The sequence below is a fragment of the Rattus norvegicus genome, chromosome 16, assembly GCF_021556685.1.
Source record: "Rattus norvegicus strain SHRSP/BbbUtx chromosome 16, alternate assembly SHRSP_T2T, whole genome shotgun sequence".
In the NCBI taxonomy this organism is placed as follows: Eukaryota; Metazoa; Chordata; class Mammalia; order Rodentia; family Muridae; genus Rattus; species Rattus norvegicus.
In genome coordinates, this window is record NC_141549.1 from 84569119 (window position 1) to 84590282 (window position 21164).

The 21164-nt window shown below is 48.7% G+C and overlaps 1 protein-coding gene and 1 pseudogene across 3 annotated transcripts; one reads left to right on the forward strand and one right to left on the reverse strand.

Annotated features, from left to right (window-relative positions):
- Window positions 1–359: 359 nt before the first annotated feature.
- F10 (coagulation factor X) lies at window positions 360–19826 on the reverse strand. Of its 3 annotated transcripts, none has more exons than XM_087587997.1 (8): window positions 19495–19826; window positions 17800–17960; window positions 11022–11046; window positions 9937–10050; window positions 8113–8244; window positions 5663–5898; window positions 3667–3777; window positions 360–967 (listed from the first exon to the last, which is right to left on the reverse strand). In XM_087587997.1, the coding sequence occupies exons 1-8, from the start codon at window positions 19598–19600 to the stop codon at window positions 959–961; spliced, it is 894 nt and encodes a 297-aa protein (XP_087444123.1). In that variant the 5' UTR covers window positions 19601–19826; the 3' UTR covers window positions 360–958. The 3 variants fall into 3 exon arrangements, with proteins under 3 accessions (XP_087444123.1, XP_087444122.1, NP_058839.1); XM_087587996.1 differs by having other exon boundaries at window positions 360–3589; NM_017143.2 differs by having other exon boundaries at window positions 3657–3777; window positions 19495–19667.
- On the forward strand, window positions 1627–2056 carry LOC134482530 (small ribosomal subunit protein eS19-like; annotated as a pseudogene).
- Window positions 19827–21164: the final 1338 nt, after the last annotated feature.

The following is a 21164-nucleotide window of genomic DNA, read 5'->3' on the forward strand; positions in this document are numbered from 1 at the left end:
TGTGTGTGTGTGTGTGTGTGTGTGTGTGTGTGTGTGTGTGTATCAAGGCAGTTAAGCACAGTCAGTTGAGAGGGTCCGTTTGACCACTCAAAATCAGAATCGTATGCTGCAATTACGGGCAGAGATGGCGCCATCCAAGTGTGTGCAGACACCTAAACCCCTAGAGCCAGCAACACCCTGAGTGTCTTCCAGTCTGGTTCAGGAAGAGAGACCTTTGCTCAACTGCTGCCCATTTCTTACACACGAAGTCAAGGGAAGAAAGGCTGAGGAAAAGAGCTCCCCGGCGCCGGTGGGCAGTCGCCCCAAGGACATTCCGGCTTGGGTGGCAACATTAAACAACACCAGACGTGACCCAGCAGTTCTGGAGAAGGACTGCTTTAATAGGGTGGATGGGTTAACCTTGGGGTCTCAGAGGTGGGCCCCACCCTGGCTTTCATGGACCTGTCAATCCATTTGAGGAAGGCCGTGACCTTCGTGTAGATGCCGTATTTCCCTTTCCTTGCACACCCCTCTCCCCAGCTGACGATGCCGGTCACAAAGTAGGTGTCTTTGAATCGTGTGACGTGAGGGCCACCGCTGTCCCCCTGGCAGGCGTCCTCTTGCTTGGCGTCATAGCCTGCGCAGAACATATTCTGCGTAATGCTGAAGCTGGTGGAGAGCCTGCAGGTGTTGCGGTCCACATAGGGCACCTCCATCATCTTCAGGACTTTGGACTGGCGGCCCTTCTCGTGCGTGCGTCCAAACCCGCTCACGATGCCTGTCTTTTGCGTCATCAGTGTGGCCTCGGCCCAGTCTTTCTGAGGCAAGCAGGCAGGGGCCACGTTCTCGCGGAACGTGATGGGGGTCTTCAGCCTCAGCATGGCAATGTCGAAGTCGTAGGTGTCCCTCTGAAACTTGTTGTGCTTGATGATCATATCCACCTCGTGCACCATCTCGCCGCCGTCTTCCTGTTCCGTGTTCAGGTCCCCTGGGGCCAGAGAAAGAGAAAAGATGGCTGCATTCCCAGAGGGCCACGTGTCTGTGTATCCACTACATTCAAAGAAGCACACTCAGAGGAAGTAGAGGCAGGTGAATCTGTGAGTCTGAGGCCAGCATCATCTATGGTAAGTCCAGGCCATCCACACGTCAGAAACCAGAGCCTGTCTCAACAAGAAAACAAGGAAGGAAGGGAGAGAGGGATGGAAGAAAGGAGGAAAGGAGAAAGGAAGGAAGGAAGGAAGGAAGGAGGAAGGAAGGCAGGCAGGCAGGCAGGCAGGCAGGCAGGCAATGTGCTGTTTGGCTTTATGTTACCTTGTCACAATCTAGTCATCTGAGAGGAGAGGACCTCAATAGAGAAAATGAGATTGGGTTGTAAAACACCAACCATTGAGTACCCAAGGAGGGACCCATGGCTCCGGTCACACATGTAGCAGAGGATAGCATTGTCCACCATCAATAGGAGGAAAAGCTCTTGGTCCTGTGAAGGCTCGTTTCCCCAGTGTAGGGGAATGCCAGGGCATTGAGGTTGGAGTGGGTGGGTGGGAGTGGGAGCACCCTCATAGAAGCAGGGGGAGGGAGAGGGAGGAAAGGGGATAACATTTGAAATGTAAATACATAAACTATCTGGTTGGCAGCGGGAGGCCACACATGCCTGGAGTTACTGTAAAAGACATTAACTAGCAGGAGTTCCTCAGAGCTCTGGCAGCCTTCCTCAAAAAATCTGGGAAGCTGAAAGTCCCCAAATGGGTGGACACAGTCAAGTTGGTCAAACATAAAGAGCATGCCCCATATGAGGAGAACTGGTTCTACACACGAGCTGGTTCCACAGCACGGCACCTGTACCTCTGTGGTGGTGCAGGCCATGACCAAGATCTACAGAGGACGGCAGAGAAACAGTGTCAGGCCCAGGCACTTCAGCAGAGGCTCTAAGAGTGTGGCCCGCCGGGTCCTCCAAGCCCTGGAGGGGCTGAAAATGGTGGAAATGGACCAAGATGGGGGCCACAAGCTGACACCTCAGGGACAAAGAGATCTGGACAGGATCGCCAGACAGGGGGCAGCTACCAACAAGAAGCATTAGAACAAAGGATGCTGAGTTAATAAATTGCCTCATTCATAAAAAAATACATAAAATATCCAAGAAAAATAAAATATATAAAAAAAGAAAAAGACCGGGCTGTAGGCAAGCCTGCAGGCATTTTCTTAATTAGTGATTGGTGAGGGAGAACCCAGTCCATTATGAATGGCACCATCCTTGGGCTGGTGGGCCTGGTTTCTATAACAAAGTGAGCTGACTAAGCCATGTTTTGCAAGTCAGTAAGCAGCACCTCTCCATGGCCTTTGCATCAACTCCAGCCTCCAGGTTCCTGCCCTGCTTGGGTTCCTGTCCTGACTTCCTTTGATGGTGACCCCTGATGTAGAAGTGTAAGCTGAATAAACCATTCTCCACAAATAAGGTTTTTTTTCCTGATAGGAAACCAGACCCAGGCCAAGGAGGGTATGCTTGTATTCCTAGCAGTCAGAAGTATGAGTCAGAAGTATTTGTAAATTCAAGAGCAGCCAGTTCTCTGTAACTCATCTTGAAAAATAAAAATAAAGGTACTTAAAAGACACCCTGTCTTTCTTCCAGTTCACCTTCTCCTCATATTTTTAGAAATCTTTTTAAAATGGTTTATTTTTTTATGTGTCCAAGCGTTTGCCTGCGTATGTATGTATGCACCTGTGAGGCCAGAAAAGGGCATCGGATGCTCTTGAACCTGAGCCACAGACAGTCGTGAGCCACCATACACATGGGTTCTAGGAACTGAACGGAAGTCCTGTGCTAGAGGGGTGAATACTGCCAACACCAAGGCAGCTTCTGTGTTCAGGCTGAGGACTCCAGTCCTTTCCAGTTCCACATGCTTTGGCAAATGGTCCCTGAGTATTTCCTGGAAGCTGGGTCTGTGGATTTGCTCAGGGCCAAGGATCTCCTATGCTAGATCTGGATGGTGCATCCGTCCTCTTGGGTGCCGGTGCACTGGGACCCACCGGGTCTGAGCCGGGTGAACTGAAGGAACAGGGCTGCTGACAGAGGAAGGAGAATGTGCTAACATCTCATCCACAGCAGAAGTTTTATTTCTCGCTCTATGCATGGAAAGTCAAGGCCTTGGGTTCACAGCCTGAAAGGAGAGATGCTGAGACACCCTGAACAATCTGTACTTGTTACATTTGTAGCAGAGAAACGTCGGTCCTTTTCAAACTGCATTTGAGGCTTGTGCTGCATTGTTACTGGACAGCTCCTGGGTCTTGGGGAAACATGGAGGTGCACTAAATGACTCAGTGAAGGTAAGAGGCCCCAAGAGTGTTGATGGGAGAGGATGGTTGGGAAGGCTTCTGAGAGATGGACACTAAAAGGAGTGTCCTGGAAGACACACTAGAGACTCTGAAGAGAAAAGTCTCTTGGGGAATGGCCTGGTCTGGGGAAGTCCATTAGATGCCTATCCTCTGCAGGCTCCTCTCTGTCCCTCTCCTCTGAGGTTCCGGACTCTCTTCCCATGAGATGAACTCTTGGTCTCCAAGCAGGACTTCTGCATTTGGGCGAGTGATGCTTACAGATCCTATGTGTCTAGAGATCCTGCGGAGAGCAACAGTGTTTCTAGGGTTTGAGATGGTGGCCACCGCAGGGTTGGAATGTCACTTACCTACCCTCACCTTGAATCGCTTGGCTTGATGGAGACAATGGGCGGCAGTGAGGATGTAGAACTCATTCAAGATGGTGCCCCCACAGAACCCATCAGTCTCTTCGTCGCTAAAGAGCAGAGCCTGTGACCAGAACAGAATGTTTGCAAACCACCTATGGCCTGCTGAGTCCATGCCAAGCTGACTAGGCCATTTAGGCTCTCTGAAGACTTTCAAATAGCCATTTCTAGGAGTCTTATGCTTGTTTCTCTGTCCACTGCTGTGAGCTGCCTAATTAGGAGCCAGGAACTGAGCTCTGGTCCTCGGGAAAAGGCATATATATATATATATATATATATTAACCACTGAGCCATCTTCCCAGTCCCCATCTGCCTTTGGTAATTACATAAACTCAAACCTTGCTCGAGTGACAAGGGAGTCAGTGACAAGCCAGTGACAAGGGAGAGGACCCAACAGCACACATGCTTTTCTTTAAGGAGCAGGTTTCTCTCACCTAGACTCCATCAGGGGCTCTAGTGAATATTCCCCAGCCTCCCTGAAGATAAGAGATCTCATAGCCCACACATAGCAGCCACTCTGGGTCCAGCTCAGTGAGTTCTCAGTACGTGTGTCTGAAGAGTGCTGCACGAGGTTGCCTCTGGCTAACAGCACCTGCCCTGCACCGTGCAGGTGGAGGGTGTTTAGATGATCTCGGGGGTGTTGCTGGTGGCTCTAGACCAGTGGTTCTCAACTTCCTGATGCCTTTAATACAGTTCCTCGTGTTACCGTGACCCTCCCCACCCCCACATAAAGTTATTTTGTTACTACTTTATAACTTTGTTACTGTCATGGATCATAAGGTAAACAACTGATATGCAGGGCGTCTGATACTCGACCCACAAAGGGCTTGTGACCCACAGGTTGAGAAACCGCTGCTCTAGGTTTGTTTGTTTGTTTGTTTTTTGCTTCTAGGAGAGGCATTTAGGTTTTGGACCATGCAAGTCTCAAGTGCCAGCTGAAGTGATAGAGGAGGTTCAGAGCACGGGATCGGAAGTCAAGCTGGGATCAGAAACAGTAGCTGAGCATTTTCCCACAGTGTTCAGGACATATTTACCTTAGGGAGTGAGCCCGGCCTCACGGAGGGCCTTGGGCTGTCTTTCCTAAGTTTGGCAGCCCTAGATCACATCAATAACTAGAGTAGTTTAAAAATAAATAACATTTTGGGGTGGATGCTCCAGGTGGGGCAGTCTCTGGATAGCCTTTCCTTCAGTGTTGGAGATGCCAAGAGGTGCACGCTGACAGGAGCCTGATACAGCTGTCTCCTGAGAGGCTCTGCTAGAGCCTTTTGAATACAGAGGTGGATGCTTGCAGCCAACCACTGAACTGAGAATGGGGTCCCCAAAGGAGGAGTTAGAGAAAGGACTGAAGGAGCTGAAGGGGATTGCCACCCCATAAGAAGAACAATACCAACCAACCAGACTCTCTAGAGCTCCCAGGAACTAAACCACCATCCCATGAGAACATAGGGATGGACCTATGACTCCATCCACATATGTAGCAGAGGATGGCTTTGTCGGGCATCAGTGGGAGGAAAGGCCCTTGGTCCGGTCAACGCTCTATGCCCCAGTGTAGGGGAATGTCAGGGAGGGGAGATAGGAGGGAGTGGGTGGGTAGGTGAGGGAGCACCCTCATAGAAGCAGTGGGGATGGGATAGCAGGTTTCTGGAGGGGAACCTGGGAGAGGGGATAACATTCAAAATGTAAATTTAAAAAATCCGATAAAAGAAAAAAATTTTAAAAAGAGACACTTTGAATGTAAATAGATGTATCTTTCTTTAACATATTTTACCTGTTAGCATTTAGATGTTTTTGTTTAAAATTTTTCTCAAACTAGAAATGGAATGAGAAGGCCACTGAGAAGGACCCTTGCAGGTCTGAGTGGCTGACCAGAAGAGGGTTGTCCCATCAGTCTTTGGTGACGCTGAAAGGGTTCTTTTTACTTGCAGCCAAGACTAGCTTAGGCAAGTTACCTGCCAAGGACATTCTCCTCTCTTGCATTCTTGGCCACCCACAATCCGAATAACGTCATCACTGTTTGCTTCAGGCTCTGTCTTGTTGAGATTGAGCAGTTCAGAAGGACTCTCAGTAGGATATAGAATATCTGCATCAGGCATGAGGTCTTCAGGGTCAGGTTCACTGTTGCTGGTATTTAGGGCCACAGACCTCTTCGCGCGTCCTTTATTGGTTTTTCCACAGGGGAAGGGAGCTGAAAGAATAGGACCACAGAGGCCTCAGCAAAGCCAGAAGCTGCATAGGCCTTGTGAGGCTTCCTGGCTGGGGTTAGATGGTTAAGCCTACTAAGAGTCAAGTGAGAGATTAGTAAAACATAGCTAAAATAAATAAATAAACAAATAAATAAATAGCTAAACAAACAAACAAATAAATAAATGTGAAAATAAACCCTTCATCCTTTAAACTTGGTTAGATATCTTGTTGCAGTGCTGAAATTCTGACTAATATAAATATTTGGTACCAAGAGTGGGGTTGCTACTTTGGTTACTTGGTCATGTGGTTCAAAAGGTTTGTGACTAGTTTTTAGGAAGAATTTGAAAGCATTTAGAGATGTGAGCTGGAGTTGGCAGAGCTCAATGGGTGGTTCCAGTGGGATCTCAGAAGACTGAAATGCTGATCGACTTGTGGGTAGCAAATATTATGGTCATGAACTTTTAGAAGGGATCAGAAGCTCTGTTGGGAATCAGATTGGAGGCAATTGACTATAAAGACCTTGTTCACATTTTATCCATGCCCTGAAACTGTAGAATCCACATTTTAAAGATGATAGGCAAATTACGTTGGCAGAAGAAATTTCTCGATTGCCCAGCATTCAGGCTGTGGCATGGTTGTTGCTGGCTGTTTTTAACTAAGTTTACAGTGAAAGACAAAAATATGAATCAGAGTTAAAAAACTTGAAAGCCTTTATGTTTTGCACGAAAAGGAGCAGAAATCAAGAGCAAGAAAAGGGCCATGTAGCAGAGACAGGGCACAATGGCTATTCTGTTGCTAGTGATGGTTTGAGGTCAAGTGGTTACAATGTGGCTTTTGCTTGGGTTCCCAAGAGTTGTGATTGTGACCTTAGCCAGTGAGAAGGAATTGGGGACTCTCACCTAGAGACATGGTGCCAATCACCCGGAGTCTATTATCTCTGGGCTGAAATACGTAGTTACGACCTTTTAAGTATGCTAGTAAGCTCTCTACTACTGAACACACCTTAGTTTTTTTTATGTTTTCAGATATTAAACTTCATTTTGAATTGATTTGTGAGTTAAAATAGTTTGTGATCCCTGGAGTTAAAATAATCTGTACACATATCAAAAAATAGCTCCAGTTAAAATTTTCTTAACTACTTTAAGCTTTAAAAATGTCAGTAAAACAAAACAAAACACAAAACTTCCTGTCTTTTGGTTGCTGAGAGATTTCTTGTTAAACTATTGGATTCATCCTTGAAGGGTGTATCCAGAGCCACTCTTTTCTGATCACTTAGTTCCTGAGGTAAATTATCTTCAATGAACATCAGAAGATAAGGTAAGAGGGTAAGAAGGACAAATGGGTTGGCATGTAGAATCCCATCTCATCTCCTCTGTGTTTGGTTGTCTGCAAGCTATGTGGGCTTGAGACATTGCACTCCTGGGGGCTGCTATGGTGGGAATTAGGGACCATCTATGAACCAACAGCCTGGCTTTTTCCCAGCTCATCATGTCTGTGTTGCACAGATGAACTTTCTCTAGATCTTACAAGGGATTCATTGCCTTGGCCCTTCATGTTTCTCAACCCATCTGGCACTCCCTGCTCCCTAAGAGCCTTGTTAGTTAGTGGCTCTGTGCCCTTCAGACCTGGCACATCCAGCTCTCACCAGGTAATAAATGAACCCAATCAACATGGAGCTGGAAAAATGGCACGATTGCTAGATGCCCTTCCTGGCCACGCCTCCTTGACCCAGGAGGGTCCTGCTTTCGTTCCACCCTGGGATATTGTGACAACTGTGGCTTCCAGGCCCTTAGGCCAGAGGAGCATGGATACCCTGCACAGAAGTCATTGTCAGAGCTGTGGGTAGAGCCCATCAGAGCTGTGGGCTGCCTCATCTCAGCCACGCCCAGGCTGAGTTACCTGTGCAGTATTAACTGGGGCCCCCTCCTCTCAGTCACCTTTGCAGGAACAAGGCAACAGTGCCAATCACTTCAGGGGAGGTCCTGAGGCTCAGCAGCTGATTGTCCCTAGATCTAACATACCTTCTCTCAAACCTAAAGCTGCTTGAACTGTAGATCCAGAGCCCCAGCTCTCGTTCTCCATTTCCTGAAATTATCAGCTTCAAGTCCCACCAGGACATGTGCAACACTGCCCACAGCAGTGGAACGCTGTCCCTGTGACCCCCTGTCCCCTACCCATCAGTGGCACACTGTCTCTGTGGACAGATGACCCCTACCTGTGGAGAGGCAGGACTTGCCGTCATTACCCAGGAAGTAACCCTTGGCACAGGAGCACACCACTGAGTTCTGCTCCTCACGGCAGAACTGGTCGCAGTCTCCGTTGTCTAGGCTGCAGAGTTTCCGAACAACTGCCAAGCAGAGGACAGATGAGACGTTCTCATGGGCACGTGATACACTCAGACTTGCCAGCTACATCTGCCTCACCTCAGCCACGCCCAGGCTGGGGTGTGCAAAGGAGCAGTGTTCCAAGGGATACTCACACGGTAACAGGACAGTCAGCCAAGTGAGACGCCTTTCTCCCCGCTGCTGCCTCCCCATACCACGGGAGTGACGTTTGACCTATGCACAGGTTCTAGAAGGATCACCTGACATCCTCACAGGCCATGACTGGCAGGGACATTTGGCATCCTCACAGGCCTTCAGAAAACACTTGGCATCCATTCAGGCCATGGGAGGAACACTCAGCATCCCCACAGGGCTCTCCACACTTTGAAAAGCGTTGTGAGGGATGGCAGGCATGGGTTCTATGTCAAGGGCTGTGCACCTCCTCCTGTAGGGTGCTGCCCTTGGCCCGGGGGGAGGGTTGCATCCTAGCTGCAACTCTTTCTTCCCTCACCTAATAAAAACCAACAGTATGTGGGCCCTGACCTGGCCGCTGCCGTGGACATGTTGTGTTTTTAGATCTGGGTTCCTGTGAGACCCGGAATAGTCCTCTATGGGAGCATGTGACCGGAAGCCAGGAACCAGGTCGAGAGCATATGGAAGTGGAGGTGGGGGTGGGTGTCACTTAAGTCCCTCTGCTTTGTATCTGTGATATTAAGTCACGGAAGTGAAGGCGTCGGGGTACATGAAATTGTGGCACAGTGCCCTCTTGGTAATGTCTGACCTGATCATTGTATCTCAAGGCTGACTGAGTCCACCTCCACCCACAGCATCTTGGAGCAGAGGCACCGGTCTCCTTCCAGCGTAGGCTGAGCCAACTCACACTAACAGCCATGTCTGCAGCAGTCTGCAGTACAGCTCGTGTGTGAGCTTGGGTCAAAAAACAACTATGGAATAAAATCTACCTTAATGGAATCGTAGCTCCCTGCTTGTGCCCCTCACTAGACCTGTTGGTCTGTTTTGTGCAGATGTCTGGGGTTCTGTGGTGTGCAGATGTCTGGGGTTCAAAACCAGCAGCTTCACTGGGGCAAATCCTGAGGGTGCCCACATAAAGATCTCATTCTATAAGGGAAGTCACTTAACCCTGGACGTGGTGACATACATCTGTTATTCCGGTAGTTGGGAGGCTGAGGTAGGAGTTCAAATCTAGAGTGGGTTATACAGTAAGTTCTAGGCCAGCCCCAGTGAGTGAGACCCCGACTCAAAAAAGCAATAAATAAAGACGTAAAAGAAATGCCGTTCTTCCCTGTAAGGGAAAACTGGTCTGATAGTAACCTAAACTTCATTAAAATAATCTAATCACCACGGTAAAAACAGCTTGGTGAGTCTCCCTGTAGAATCGGTTAAGTATGCTGCTTATCTAAAACTGGGCAATCTAGAACATTCCTCATTGATGTTTGTGGTGACCAATGGTCTGAGACCATTTGACCAGAGCAGAGTGAACAGTCTACCCTCTGTGACTGTCACCTGCCTGGTGGTGCCCTTCAACAGTTCTGGTCCGCAGAGCACTGTGTCTCACACAGCACCCCCGCTGAGTAGCTAGGGGACAGCTTCAGTGGTTCAGTTGTCAGAGATGCCTTAAATTGCCATCAGGCAATCCAGTATCTTCCCTCTTCCCTACTCTAGGATCTGAAGGTCTTTCAAGCAGAGGGACTTACAGAGTTCACAGTTTTTGCCTTCGAATCCCTCCGTGCAGGTGCATGTATAACTCCCAAGGCCATCTCGACACTCGCCTTGGTTCTGGCAAGGACTGCTCTCACACTGGTCACCATCTGCAATGAGAGGATTTAGAAACTAAGGTTGAAGGCCTCATGGCAGACACCACTGACAGTGTGTGGGCCCCGCCCCTACATCCACTTTGCACACAACACACAAGCTCATTTCTCCTAGAGAAGAATTTGTCATATCTAGATTGTGTTTATTTCCCACTCAGGTGGCTATGCATGTGTGATACCCCTGTCTCCACATCATTGTCTGGGCCCCTGATTTCTGCTGCAATGTATTGCAGTGCGTTTGTGGCCAGGGGGAGGTGCTTTGCCTTCTCTGGAAAGGAGAAGGACAAGAGGCCAGTGTGACCCTTGTTTCTGGTGTGTGCTGATCAGAAAACACAGAGAACCTTCTTCCCAAGTCCTCTGGGCACGGAATGAAAATCCAAAGATGATCGTGCCCTAGCACAGGCTCCACCTCTCCTGTAGTCACTTACCCAGGGATAGATCTGATCGCCAATTTGAAATAGCTTCCAGGTAGTCATGATCAGGACCATCTCTGGTGCTTTGAGCAGTCGTCAGGGTGACTGCTATTTACAGAGTCCAGGCTTCAGATCCCCACCATTTGATCTAACTTGCTAGACTTATTAAAAATATCATGGAAGATGGTATCCTTAGATGAGGGAGAACTGACATAAATTTGTATCTGTGCCAGACATAGTGGGAAAAAAATCCACCGTCCCAATTACTCCAGAGGCTGTGCTCTGAGGGTGACTTGAGGCTGGGGGTTTGGTGCAACAGGACAAGATCACATTTAAGAAGATGTACATTTGAGTAAATAATAAAACTGGACTCGATATAAAGTTACTATAAAATAATTATTTATAGTATTATGGAAACCCATAGGGGGAAAGTGTAGATAAGTAAGATTTGAACAAGAACGTAATTCAAAATGTTTTCAAAAGCCAGTCCTTATTACTAATTTAAATACGTTTAGGAGCCTCTCCCACGTAAGATTGAGACAGGGGACATCTCACCTTCATATTTGTTCCAGAATTCTGTCTAAAAGAAAAAAAAATTTAAAGCACATTAGAGAAAACAGACATTTCACACTAACAGTAACCATTACCAGTAACCTGCCCTGAGGAATGTTCCAGAGCTTCTCCATCTGAAAGGGAGCTGCCAGTGTGTTTCGTTCCTCAGAGGGAACTTTCCTATCTCCCATCTGCTTTAGCACAGGGCTCTTGCTGAATATCGAAACATTTCAAGGTAACTAACAAGAAGTAGGCCGAATGGTTTAGTCCTTGGGAACACTGGGAGTGGGGGGTTTGGTTGGGTAATATTGTTGTTCTTCCTATGGGGTTGCAAACCGCTTCAGGCCCTTCAGTCCTTCCCCTAACTTCTCCATTGGGGTCCCTGTTCTCAGTCTGATGGTTGGCTGCAAGCATCTGCATCCCAGAGCTTCCAGGGACTAAACCACCATCCAAAGAGTACACATGGAGGGACCCATGGCTCCAGCTGCATACTTGGCAAAGGATGGCATTGTCTGGCATCAATGGGAGGAGAATCCCTTGGTCCTGTGAAGACTTGATGCCCCAGTGTAGGGAAATGCCAGGGTGGGGATGTGGGATGGGGGGATGGGTGGGGGAGCACCTTCAGAGAAGCACGGGGAAAGGGAGAGGAGAGGGAGTTTGTGGAGGGGAAACCAGGAAAGGGGCTAACATTTGAAATGTAAATAAAATAACCAATACAAAAAGAGAAATAGACTGGATGAAATGGATCCATTCATTGTTCACCACTGGAGTGTGGTGTTCAGTTAAAGGATCCCTGTGCTCAAAATTAAGAACAAGAGCACCAGGGGCTGGGGATTTAGCTCAGTGGTAGAGCGCTTACCTAGGAAGCGCAAGGCCCTGGGTTCGGTCCCCAGCTCCGAAAAAAAAAAAAAAAAGAACCAAAAAAAAAAAAAAAAAAAAAAAAGAACAAGAGCACCGGCTGCCAAGCATCATTACCCCCGAATAGGAAAAGTGTGAATTGCTAATTAGCTTAAAACAGGTCAAGGTCTACACTACCCTAACAGATGGTCCCACTATGCACAGCTCCACAGGCAGTCACACCACAAACAGCTGCACAGATAGTCACACCACACACAACTGCACAGATAGTCACACCACAGCTGCACAGACACTCACACTACACACAGCTGCACAGACAGTCACATGGCTGCACAGCTGCACAGATGGTTACATTCAGATCTAACTGGGACCCCAGACTATGATCTTAACTAGAAGTGGAACTTAGTGGATGTGAATTAGGGTGAAGACCCAGGTGAGATCATCCAGAATTATCATATCCTTAACCAATGGTAACATCCATGTCAAAGTAAAGAAAAGACCTGGGAGGTAACAGCGGAGGAAGGGGTCACAGGGGACAGCAGAGGTCTTCAAAAGGTCCCAGCCTGGCCACGTCCTGATTTTGTAGCATCAAGTGAACAAATCATTGTTACTTTAGGTCATTCTGTTTATAGGACTGTTGTGGTGACACGGCAATGAATATGCTGTTATTAAAATATCTCAGTGTAGACTAGGAGAAATGGCCTGGAGTAGAGTTCTTGCTTAGTTTGTGGGAGGCCCTTGATTCAGTCTCAGGGGGTGAGTGAGAAAAAGACAGAGATCTACAGAAATCTTCTTGGTGCAGAATATATTTCCCAAAGTTACACAGAGATAGGTATGACCACACAGGACTGTGATCCTAGCACTTTGGAGTTGAGGCAGGAGGACTGAAGTTCAAGGTTATTCCTCAGCTTCATTGTGAGTTGGAGGCCAGCCTGGGCTACATGAGTACCTGTCTCAAAAAGAAAAGTCAAATAGTTCTCCTAATTTACATGTCAACACAGTAAAACCCATTTTCGGTGTGCAATTCTCTGAACATGTAGAGACTTCTGTGACCGCCCACACAATGGAAACCCACAGCCCCATCTTCATCCAACCTTTCAGCCACAGCTCCCTGCCCAACCCTGAACCTGCTAAGTGCTAGTACCCACCAAAACTGGCTGCTCTTCAATAAAGCAATAGCTTTTAAAGAATGTCTGATAAATAAAATCAGACGTGAAACAAGCTTGTGAAATTCTCTTCCATGGGCTGGAGAGATGGCTCAGTGGTTAAGAGCGCTGACTGCTCTTCCAGAGGTCCTGAGTTCAATTCACAGCAACCACATGGTGGCTCACAACCATCTGTAATGAGATCTGATGCCCTCTTCTGGTGTGTCTGAAGACAGCTACAATATATTCATATAAATATAATAAAAGTAAATCTTTTAAGAAAAGAAATTCTTGGGCTGGAGAGATGGCTAAGCGGTTAAGAGCACCCGACTTCTCTTCCAGAGGTCCTGAGTTCAATTCCCAGCAACCACATGGTGGCTCACAACCATCTGTAAAGAGATCCGATGCCCTCTTCTGGTGTATCTGAAGACAGCTACAGTGTACTTATATATAATAAATGAATAAATCTTTTAAAAAAAAGAAAAGAAATTCTCTTTCTTTAACACCATGCCTCCAGAACACGTCTAGGTAACTGTGTACTCCATTTTGATCTTCCTGTTGCTGGCCTGCAGTGTCCTTACCTTCACCCAACAGTGGGTGATGCTCATGCTGTTTCCAGCTTGGGATAGTTACAATTGGAGTTGTACCTTATGCAAGACAGTTTTGATTTGACAATTAGTTTTTGTCTTTCTCATTTAAGTGCCCTGCAGCAGTGTGTCACTCTATATGGCTTTCTGAGAAATTCACACATTTCAAAGTGCATAAACTTGGACTTCCTGGTGTCTCTGAAGTCCCCCCCTCCCCCGCCACCTCCTATAGCCAGCCACTGGCCACAGGTATACTGATACCCACTGTCAGCATAGCGGAGCTCACTGTACCTTTATCTCCAATGCCTGAGATAGTTAGTGGTGTGGAATATCTTCTTGGGGGGCTTGTCACCATATTCTGTCTTTGGTGATGTGGCTGTTTGAGTCTTTTGTCCATTGAATTTTCCTAGCTGTTCACTTCTCTTGGGCTATGAGCTCTATATAGTTTCTGGAGCCCTTATTTGGCATGTGAATTGCAAACACTTTCTTGGTGAGTAGCTTGCATATTCACTTCTTAACTGTTTTGTCCTTTCCCAGAGAAATTTGACAAAGTCCAGTCAATTTTTCTCTTTTGAATTATTTTGGTGTCATGCTTAAGAATGCTGGCTAATTCCGTGTCCTATGTTTTTATTAAATGTTTTTGTTTTTCTTGTTTTGATGTTATATCTCTGATTCAGTTTGTGTTAGGGTTTGTTTGGTGTGAGGTGTGTCTTTTTAGGATATAAATGCACAAGTTGTTTGAATGTCTCCTCCGTGTACTGCCCTCCATCCACAGGCTGAGACTCAGTGTTAGTATCTATAAAGACTCTATCTCCTGCTGAAGACATACACTTAATTCTATGTGGTAGGTCAGAGACCTGGTTTAGGAACCACACCTAGGAAGACGAGTTCACCTGAGGACAACACATTTTCCTTCCCATAATTCTCACCCTCTTGCACATTCCCTAGGAACTACCATGAGGGTCAGCGGTATCTGCCCAACTTTCTAAGTCTTGACATGATGAAGGCATAACTATCTTTTTCTTCTTTTGGATGATGGCCAGAGTCTCACTAGACTTTTATACTCCCCAAACAATGCACTAGACTTCCTGGTTCTTTTAAAGCTCCCCAACCTGCTGTGAGGCTGCTGCATGCCACCTTGTCTCTGTTCCTAAAACTTGCCTGCCCTTGGGTTGTCCTTTTAGACTCTAATATATTATTAACAGGACTAAGTGGGCCCTGATCCCCCAGATTTCATAGGATGGCTTTGCAGGGGGATTCCCCCAGCTCCCTTGCAATAATGCTTCTTCCCTGGGTTTTCATTCTTTAACTGGCAGAGAAAACCAGCCGACCCTGCGGCCCTAGATGGCATCAACTAAGGGTTAAGGCTTTTATGTGGTGATTGGGTCGTGAGAGCTCTGCCACCTTGGTGACTGAAGCCTTGTGAAGCTTTCACACATTCCTCCTTGTGCCTTTCTCTGTCTTCCAAATGAGGACTTGGCCACACGGAGCTTTCTGGAAGCAGACACTGAAACTGCAGTCATCTTGTCCTTGGACTTCTCACCCTCTGTGAGTAGTAGAACCTTCATGCTGTTTGTAAATTGACTAGCCTAGAGTATTTTGTTATAGCAAGACAAAGGGATTGAGGTGATTTACACTTACTGAAAAAGGCAATTCCTTAACAGTTTTGTATTCATATATATTTGTGTGTGTGGGTACATAAATTAAAAATAGTTCCTGCAACTATGGATTCTCCCATTAGATAGAAACCATCGTTTTGGTAGCAAAGAATTAAAGGAATTTTTCCTTCCTTCCTTCCTTCCTTCCTTCCTTCCTTCTTTCCTTCCTTTCTCCCTCCCTCCCTCCTTCCCTCCTCCTTCCCTACCTCCCTTTCTTCTTTCTTTCTGAGATAGACTTTTACTATGTATCCTTGACTGGCTTAGAGCTAGTTATACAGACCAGGCCCTCAAAATCACATTGGTCCACCTGCCTCTGCCTCCTGGATGCTGGGGTGAAAGGCATGCTCCACCACGATGAAGAATCAAAAGAATTCCTGATTCCTTTTCTGTTTTTTGGTGGCTGAAATGAACTGTGGCAGCCCAGTGGACAGCAACATAGGAACTCTCTCGAATACCATGATCTGCTAAAGTGAGGTGGAACCTGGTCATGTGACCCAAGTGTGGATTTCTCTCTAAACTGACTTGCAGGGAGGGGTGTGCTTTCTGGGGTGTTCAACTGGTACATTTCTTTCCTCCTCTTGTCTCGTGTGGCATGGCCCCACCACAATCAATGGCCTTGGCTTGATTCTCAAGAGGCTGTGTCAGCTCAGTTTAAGCACTGCCTGCAACCTTCATGACCAAAGATCCAAGTACCCCCCTAGAGTGTCCTTAGAGTGAGTGATCCATTGACTAGAAGACTCCTTGTTTGCAGGTGAAGCCCAGCTTGACTTCTCTGACAAGCTTGCTGAGGAGCCTTGATATGGGATGAGGTGGAGGGCTTTAAAAGCTTACATCGCATAGACGGTATAAGGAGTATTACGGGTCTCTCCAGTCCCTAACGGGTTGGTTTCTGTCAGCTTCATTGCCACGACTTCTTCAACCTTTTCTACCATGCCAATTTTCCCCGACTGGGATAAATGGACGAATCCCGGAACTGGCGCTCATGTTCTCTAGTCAATGTTCCAGAACAATCCTCATGTCTTGAGTTCACATCTGTTTTTTTGTGTCTGGTGATGCAAGGCGGGGGTGTTTCTGGAGAGCCAGGGACTGATTTTTAGGGTGCACGGCGAATTCCTCCCTGAGGAGATCACTTAAGTCCAAATGGTTTCAATGACAATGCACTTGAACATCCTTGAAGGTAAAGTGAGGACATAGGGCTTTGAGAACCCAGAGGTGCCCGTGTGGCTTCGTAGAAGATGGCACTAATCCTCCCCATGTTTCCAGAGTCTTGAACTCAGAAAGCCTCCTAAGGCCCTTTCCTGTTTGAGGAACATAAATGTGTCCTTTAACGGTGCCTAGAGCCAGCTTTGCCTTGTAACTTGGCCTCTCACGGTTTGAATATGAACTGCCCTTCTGAAGCTCATGTCCTTGGTCCCCGGGTGGTGGCATTTTGGGAGGTTCTGCAAACTTTAGGTGGGGCACATCTGGGGGGGATAGCTGACCTGGTGGGGGCTGTCCTTAGAATCTTGGCTCCAGTGCTTTCCTGTCTCCCCCTTTTGCTTCCTGTCTGCCCTGAGGCGAGCATGCTCCCGCTGGCTGCTGTTGTATTGTCCTGCATAAGCTCATGGAATGAAGAGGTCACAGACCAACAGAACCCTGTGATAGCGAGAGCTGAAGCACTTTATGACTTTCACTGTCCCCTCAGATGTTTAATGACAGCTCTCCGAAAACAACCTTTCTGACTCCATCCCTCAGGGGTCACACTGGCCTAACCCCGCCTTGGTGATCTTGGTCACACATCAGGCTGCAGGTGACTGAGTTCCGAAGTGGAGCCAGTAGCATGACGGTGAAGTGGTGCAGGCCTGACCCTGTGGCCTTCAGTGGTGGCAGTGGACCTTGCAGCTTCCACTTGAGTCCAACAACTGCAGGTTCCTCCCTAAGCTCTCCCTTGGGCTCGTTTTTTGGGGGGAAGAGGACTCTCTTCTCCTTAGCTCATTCTTGTTTATTTAGGCTCAAATTTCCACCGGGCACCTGAAGGTCCTCTTCTTGGGGACAGGGGGAGCAGGCTCACTCCTGCTGCTGCAGGATTGGTGATGGCAGTGCTGTGGGCCTCCTGTCATGTGTCTGCATGCTCCACATGCTCTTCTTAGCCACAGCTCTTTACCCATGGGAGTGGGAGGGTGAAGGCAACTGTGCATTCATCTCCCACAGGTTAACTTGGTCACACTCACGAGTTCTCATTACCCTTGTGTGATGTGCCGGGTCACTTCCCCTCAGTTTTCCTACTCAGGAAGAGAGAGAGCTGGAGAGATGTGAAAGGGATAAAAATGAATGTCCCACAGGCAACGGCGAGGACGCTATGCCTGCTCGTCTCGCCCCTTGGTTGCTTTCCCTGACTACCCCTGCATAGGCTGACTACCCTTTATCCAAAGGTCCAACTCTGGGCCAGCCTGGAACTCTAGCATCCCAGAAGCTGAGGCGGTCCAGCCTCAGCTAATAAGGAAAGTGGGATGGCCTAGCCCCGGCACCCTAACATGGACCTGGCCTGACTCACCGTCTTCTCATTGTCCTCAAAGACTTCGCGGGCCTCTTCAAAAGAACAAATTTCTTCCACACACTCCCTTTCCAGATTTCCTTTCTTTATCTCCTCAAAAAATGAGTTTGCTCTCCGAATCCTCTGCAGGACGTTGTTGGCTCGTTCCCGGTTAATAAACACTAGAAGACAAGAAGGTGAAAGGCCCTCTCAGCCAGCGCCTCCACACAGGCCTCCACTGTCAGCCTGGGAGACTGAGACACGTCTAGGGGTACTTGTGAGGGTGTTTCCAGCGAGAACTAAGTGAGGGGGAAACGTGCACCCTGAGTGTGGGCGGCATCACCACATGGCCTAGGGGCTCGAGGAGAAAGGGAAGTCTCCCTTTCCTCTGTTTCCTGGTTGCCACAGTGGGAGCTGCTTTGCCTTATCATGCACACCCTCCCTGCCATGACAGACTAAGCCCTCAGAAATCACGAACCCTCAAGTTGTCCATGCCAGGGGATGCAAGAGTGACTGGTGTGTCTGCCCAGCTGCACACAGGGATAACTCCGTTGTATGACGATGCTTCAGGAGCATCCTGACCACCTTCACACCCCCACCCCCCTGCCTTGTCCTGTTTCTGGTCACAGTGCCAGCAGCTCTCTAATGTCATGTATCTCCTGGTCTTCAACTTTCACCTCAGCAGAGATGTGGTCCTACAAAAACATTTGGCTTGTCTGCCTATGGCTGCCCCTAGACCTGGAAAGAACAGGTGCTTAAAGTCCCTGCCCAGTGAATGCAGGTGGCTGGTCTGGCCTCCGGGTCAGGCTCTTTTGACTAATCTCAGTCTCCATGAACGGCTTTCCTGGGACACTAGCTCACCCCCTAGACAGTCACACAGACCCACCCTGCCACTGGCAGCCATAGGTTCTGATTTGAGTAAAATCAAGCCTGGCACCCCAGAGCTAAAAGCATAGTAAGGCCATGAACACGGTCCGTGGGACTCAGCAAGGCCTCCAACTGCCCTGACACAAAGTGTCCTGCTATTCACTGTTGACTGTGTGTTTTGTTACTGGTGGCCTTTGATTGTCCGGTTCCTACATGTTGCTGCCCTCAAACCTGTGGCTGTCTTGGGATGACCTTGTCAGTGGCTTGCTGGCATCGACCCCATCGATCGAGTGGTAGCAGGTTTCCCAGCGATGTTTTCCTCATTAAGGCCCGAGTGGATGGGAGGTGCCTTGTGTTGCTGAGGCTTCTCCTTGTACTGGAGCGAGGCCAGCTCTACGTGAGCAGAGCCTGCTCTGGGTTAGCTGAAATAAGGCCCCCTTTGGGGGAGCAGGCCTGGGGTTTGCTCATTGTCTGTCTGTACTGCTTTGCTTTGCTGTAGTCTTTGGCCCAGCTGAGTTTCCCAAGCTTGGGGGCCTTGGCTCCTGTGTCTTCCATGTCTGTGGTGGCTTTGTCTCCTTGTCACTTTCTCTGTGCTCCCCTCTCTCCTTCATCGCTGTCTCTCTCTCTCTCACATTGTCTCCATTCCCTTCCTCTCCTTTCTTCGGGTTCTTTCCTTCCAAGCTCCATGTGCTTTGCACGAGTTATCTCAGCTGGTTCTAACTATACTGTTAGGAGTCAGCCTGTGGCTGGCCAGCTAACCAAGCATTTCTCCCCTCCCCACCCCACAACCCCCCACCTTCACCTCCTCCTCCTGGGCCGCTCATTAATGTGAAGGGCTGGAACACTTACCACTTCTCCCCGGGAGCAGGAGGCTGGCCAGGACAACATAGAGAAGGCTGAGTCGCACCGGGCTCTCCATGATGTGGTCAAGGACAGCAGCTGCTGTGACAGGCATGGGGCAAGGTTCACTCACCCTAGGCCCCAGGTGGCCATGGTCAGTCTGCTTATCTCAGCCTTCTGATTGGAGCCCTGGGCCAGCGATGAGGTCAGGGGACTGGGGACTGTGGTGACCAGTCCCAGCCTTTCCTGGGGAGGCTATCCGTATGCAAACTGCCTGGCAGGGCCTGCTTCCTGCTGAGAGCAGCAACAACCCTGGTGGGGGGGGGATTTCCTGGTTTCCTAACACTCATCTCAGCCTGCTGGTTCTTACCCATCTGGCAGAGGGGTCAGTTCCCCCAACTTGTTTTCAGGAATAGAAACTGAGACCAACATGAAGCAAAGCCTGGGTGTCAGGTCAGATGTGGGATTTTTATCCAAGCCCTCAATCCCCTGACTGGTCCCCACTGACTCTGGGCACAAGTGCATGTGTGAGACTTGTGTGTCTCCTGGAAGATGGCTGTATATTGTAGTCATGGAAACAGGCTGGGCTATTGGGGGACAGGAGCCCTGAACTGTCCGCATCTTGACACAAGTTCACTTCTCTGATACATTACATCCAGGGAAGTCCACAGGGACACAGGGCACACATCAGGGTTGGGGGCCTGCCACTTCCAGCCTTCCTGCAGGCCTGGAGGGTGGAGAACTCGTAAATGGAGTTTTGGTGTTTGATCGCCAACAGCACTTCTGTAAAGCCCTTGTCTCACACCCTGGGTCGGTTCCACAAAGGAGCAGTCATTTTCCCTAGGTCCTGAAAGAGGAGGTCAGAGAAGGGCAAAATAGCTCCTTCGAAGCTTCATCTGGCAGAGCTGTTTTTTGAGTCTGCGGCCCATGCACACTGTGCCTGCTCACTAGTGAGTAGAAATGGGCTCCACACACTCACTATCCTGGCTGCAGCCCGTGCTGGTCACGGTGTTTAATTAGGCAATGGCTCATAACTGTGGCTGCATGCACGTAGCCAGGGAGCACGGTAATGGCATTTGGCTCCCCCCAACCCCCTGTTACCAGTGCTGGGAGGACCTTGGCATGCTGTGGGTCCCTGATGAACAAACACACCCGTGACGTCAGACGTTGAGGCTAATGCTGGCGTCTTACCAGGAGGGAAGTCACTGTCATTTACCAGGCTGTGACAGACCATGAAGGAAATTGGAAAAGATGTGTGATGCTCTGAACACTGCCCTGCCTGGTGATACCTGTGTCCAGGTCACTGGGCCTACACTGAGGCTGTGAGGTACTCACAGCAGACCCGTGGTCTGGAACTAGGGGCAAACAGTAAAGCTGGCTCGAGGGGGTCTTCCCTTTGTCGCCTCCCTTCTCTGGGGCCCACACTGAGCATGTCAGTCTTCAGGGAGCTACAGCCTCAGTAAAGCCTCTGAAGGGAACTTGGTGGCATCTCAGGACAGCTTGCTCTGTGAGATGGATGCCTGCATACGTACTGATAACTGGGGAAACCGAGGCTGGGCAAGACCTCAATCAAACCCTTTCAGTGTCTTCCTTTTACTCCCAGTCCACCTTCCCCTTCCCTTCCCTGGAAGAGCAGCCCTGCAGATGTGTATCTGACTTGACATCAGAGGGCTCCACGC

What these genes read in the sequence shown, in the direction of transcription:
- F10 (NM_017143.2), bottom strand. Translation starts at nt 19,564, where the DNA reads ATGGAGAGCCCGGTGCGACTCAGCCTTCTCTATGTTGTCCTGGCCAGC. An exon ending in AGGCAAAAACTGTGAACTCT is followed by an intron (nt 8,245 to 9,936) that starts GTAAGTCCCTCT and finishes TCTGCTTGGCAG; the next exon opens with TTGTTCGGAAACTCTGCAGC. An exon ending in GAGGAGAATGTCCTTGGCAG is followed by an intron (nt 3,778 to 5,662) that starts GTAACTTGCCTA and finishes TTCTGGTCACAG; the next exon opens with GCTCTGCTCTTTAGCGACGA.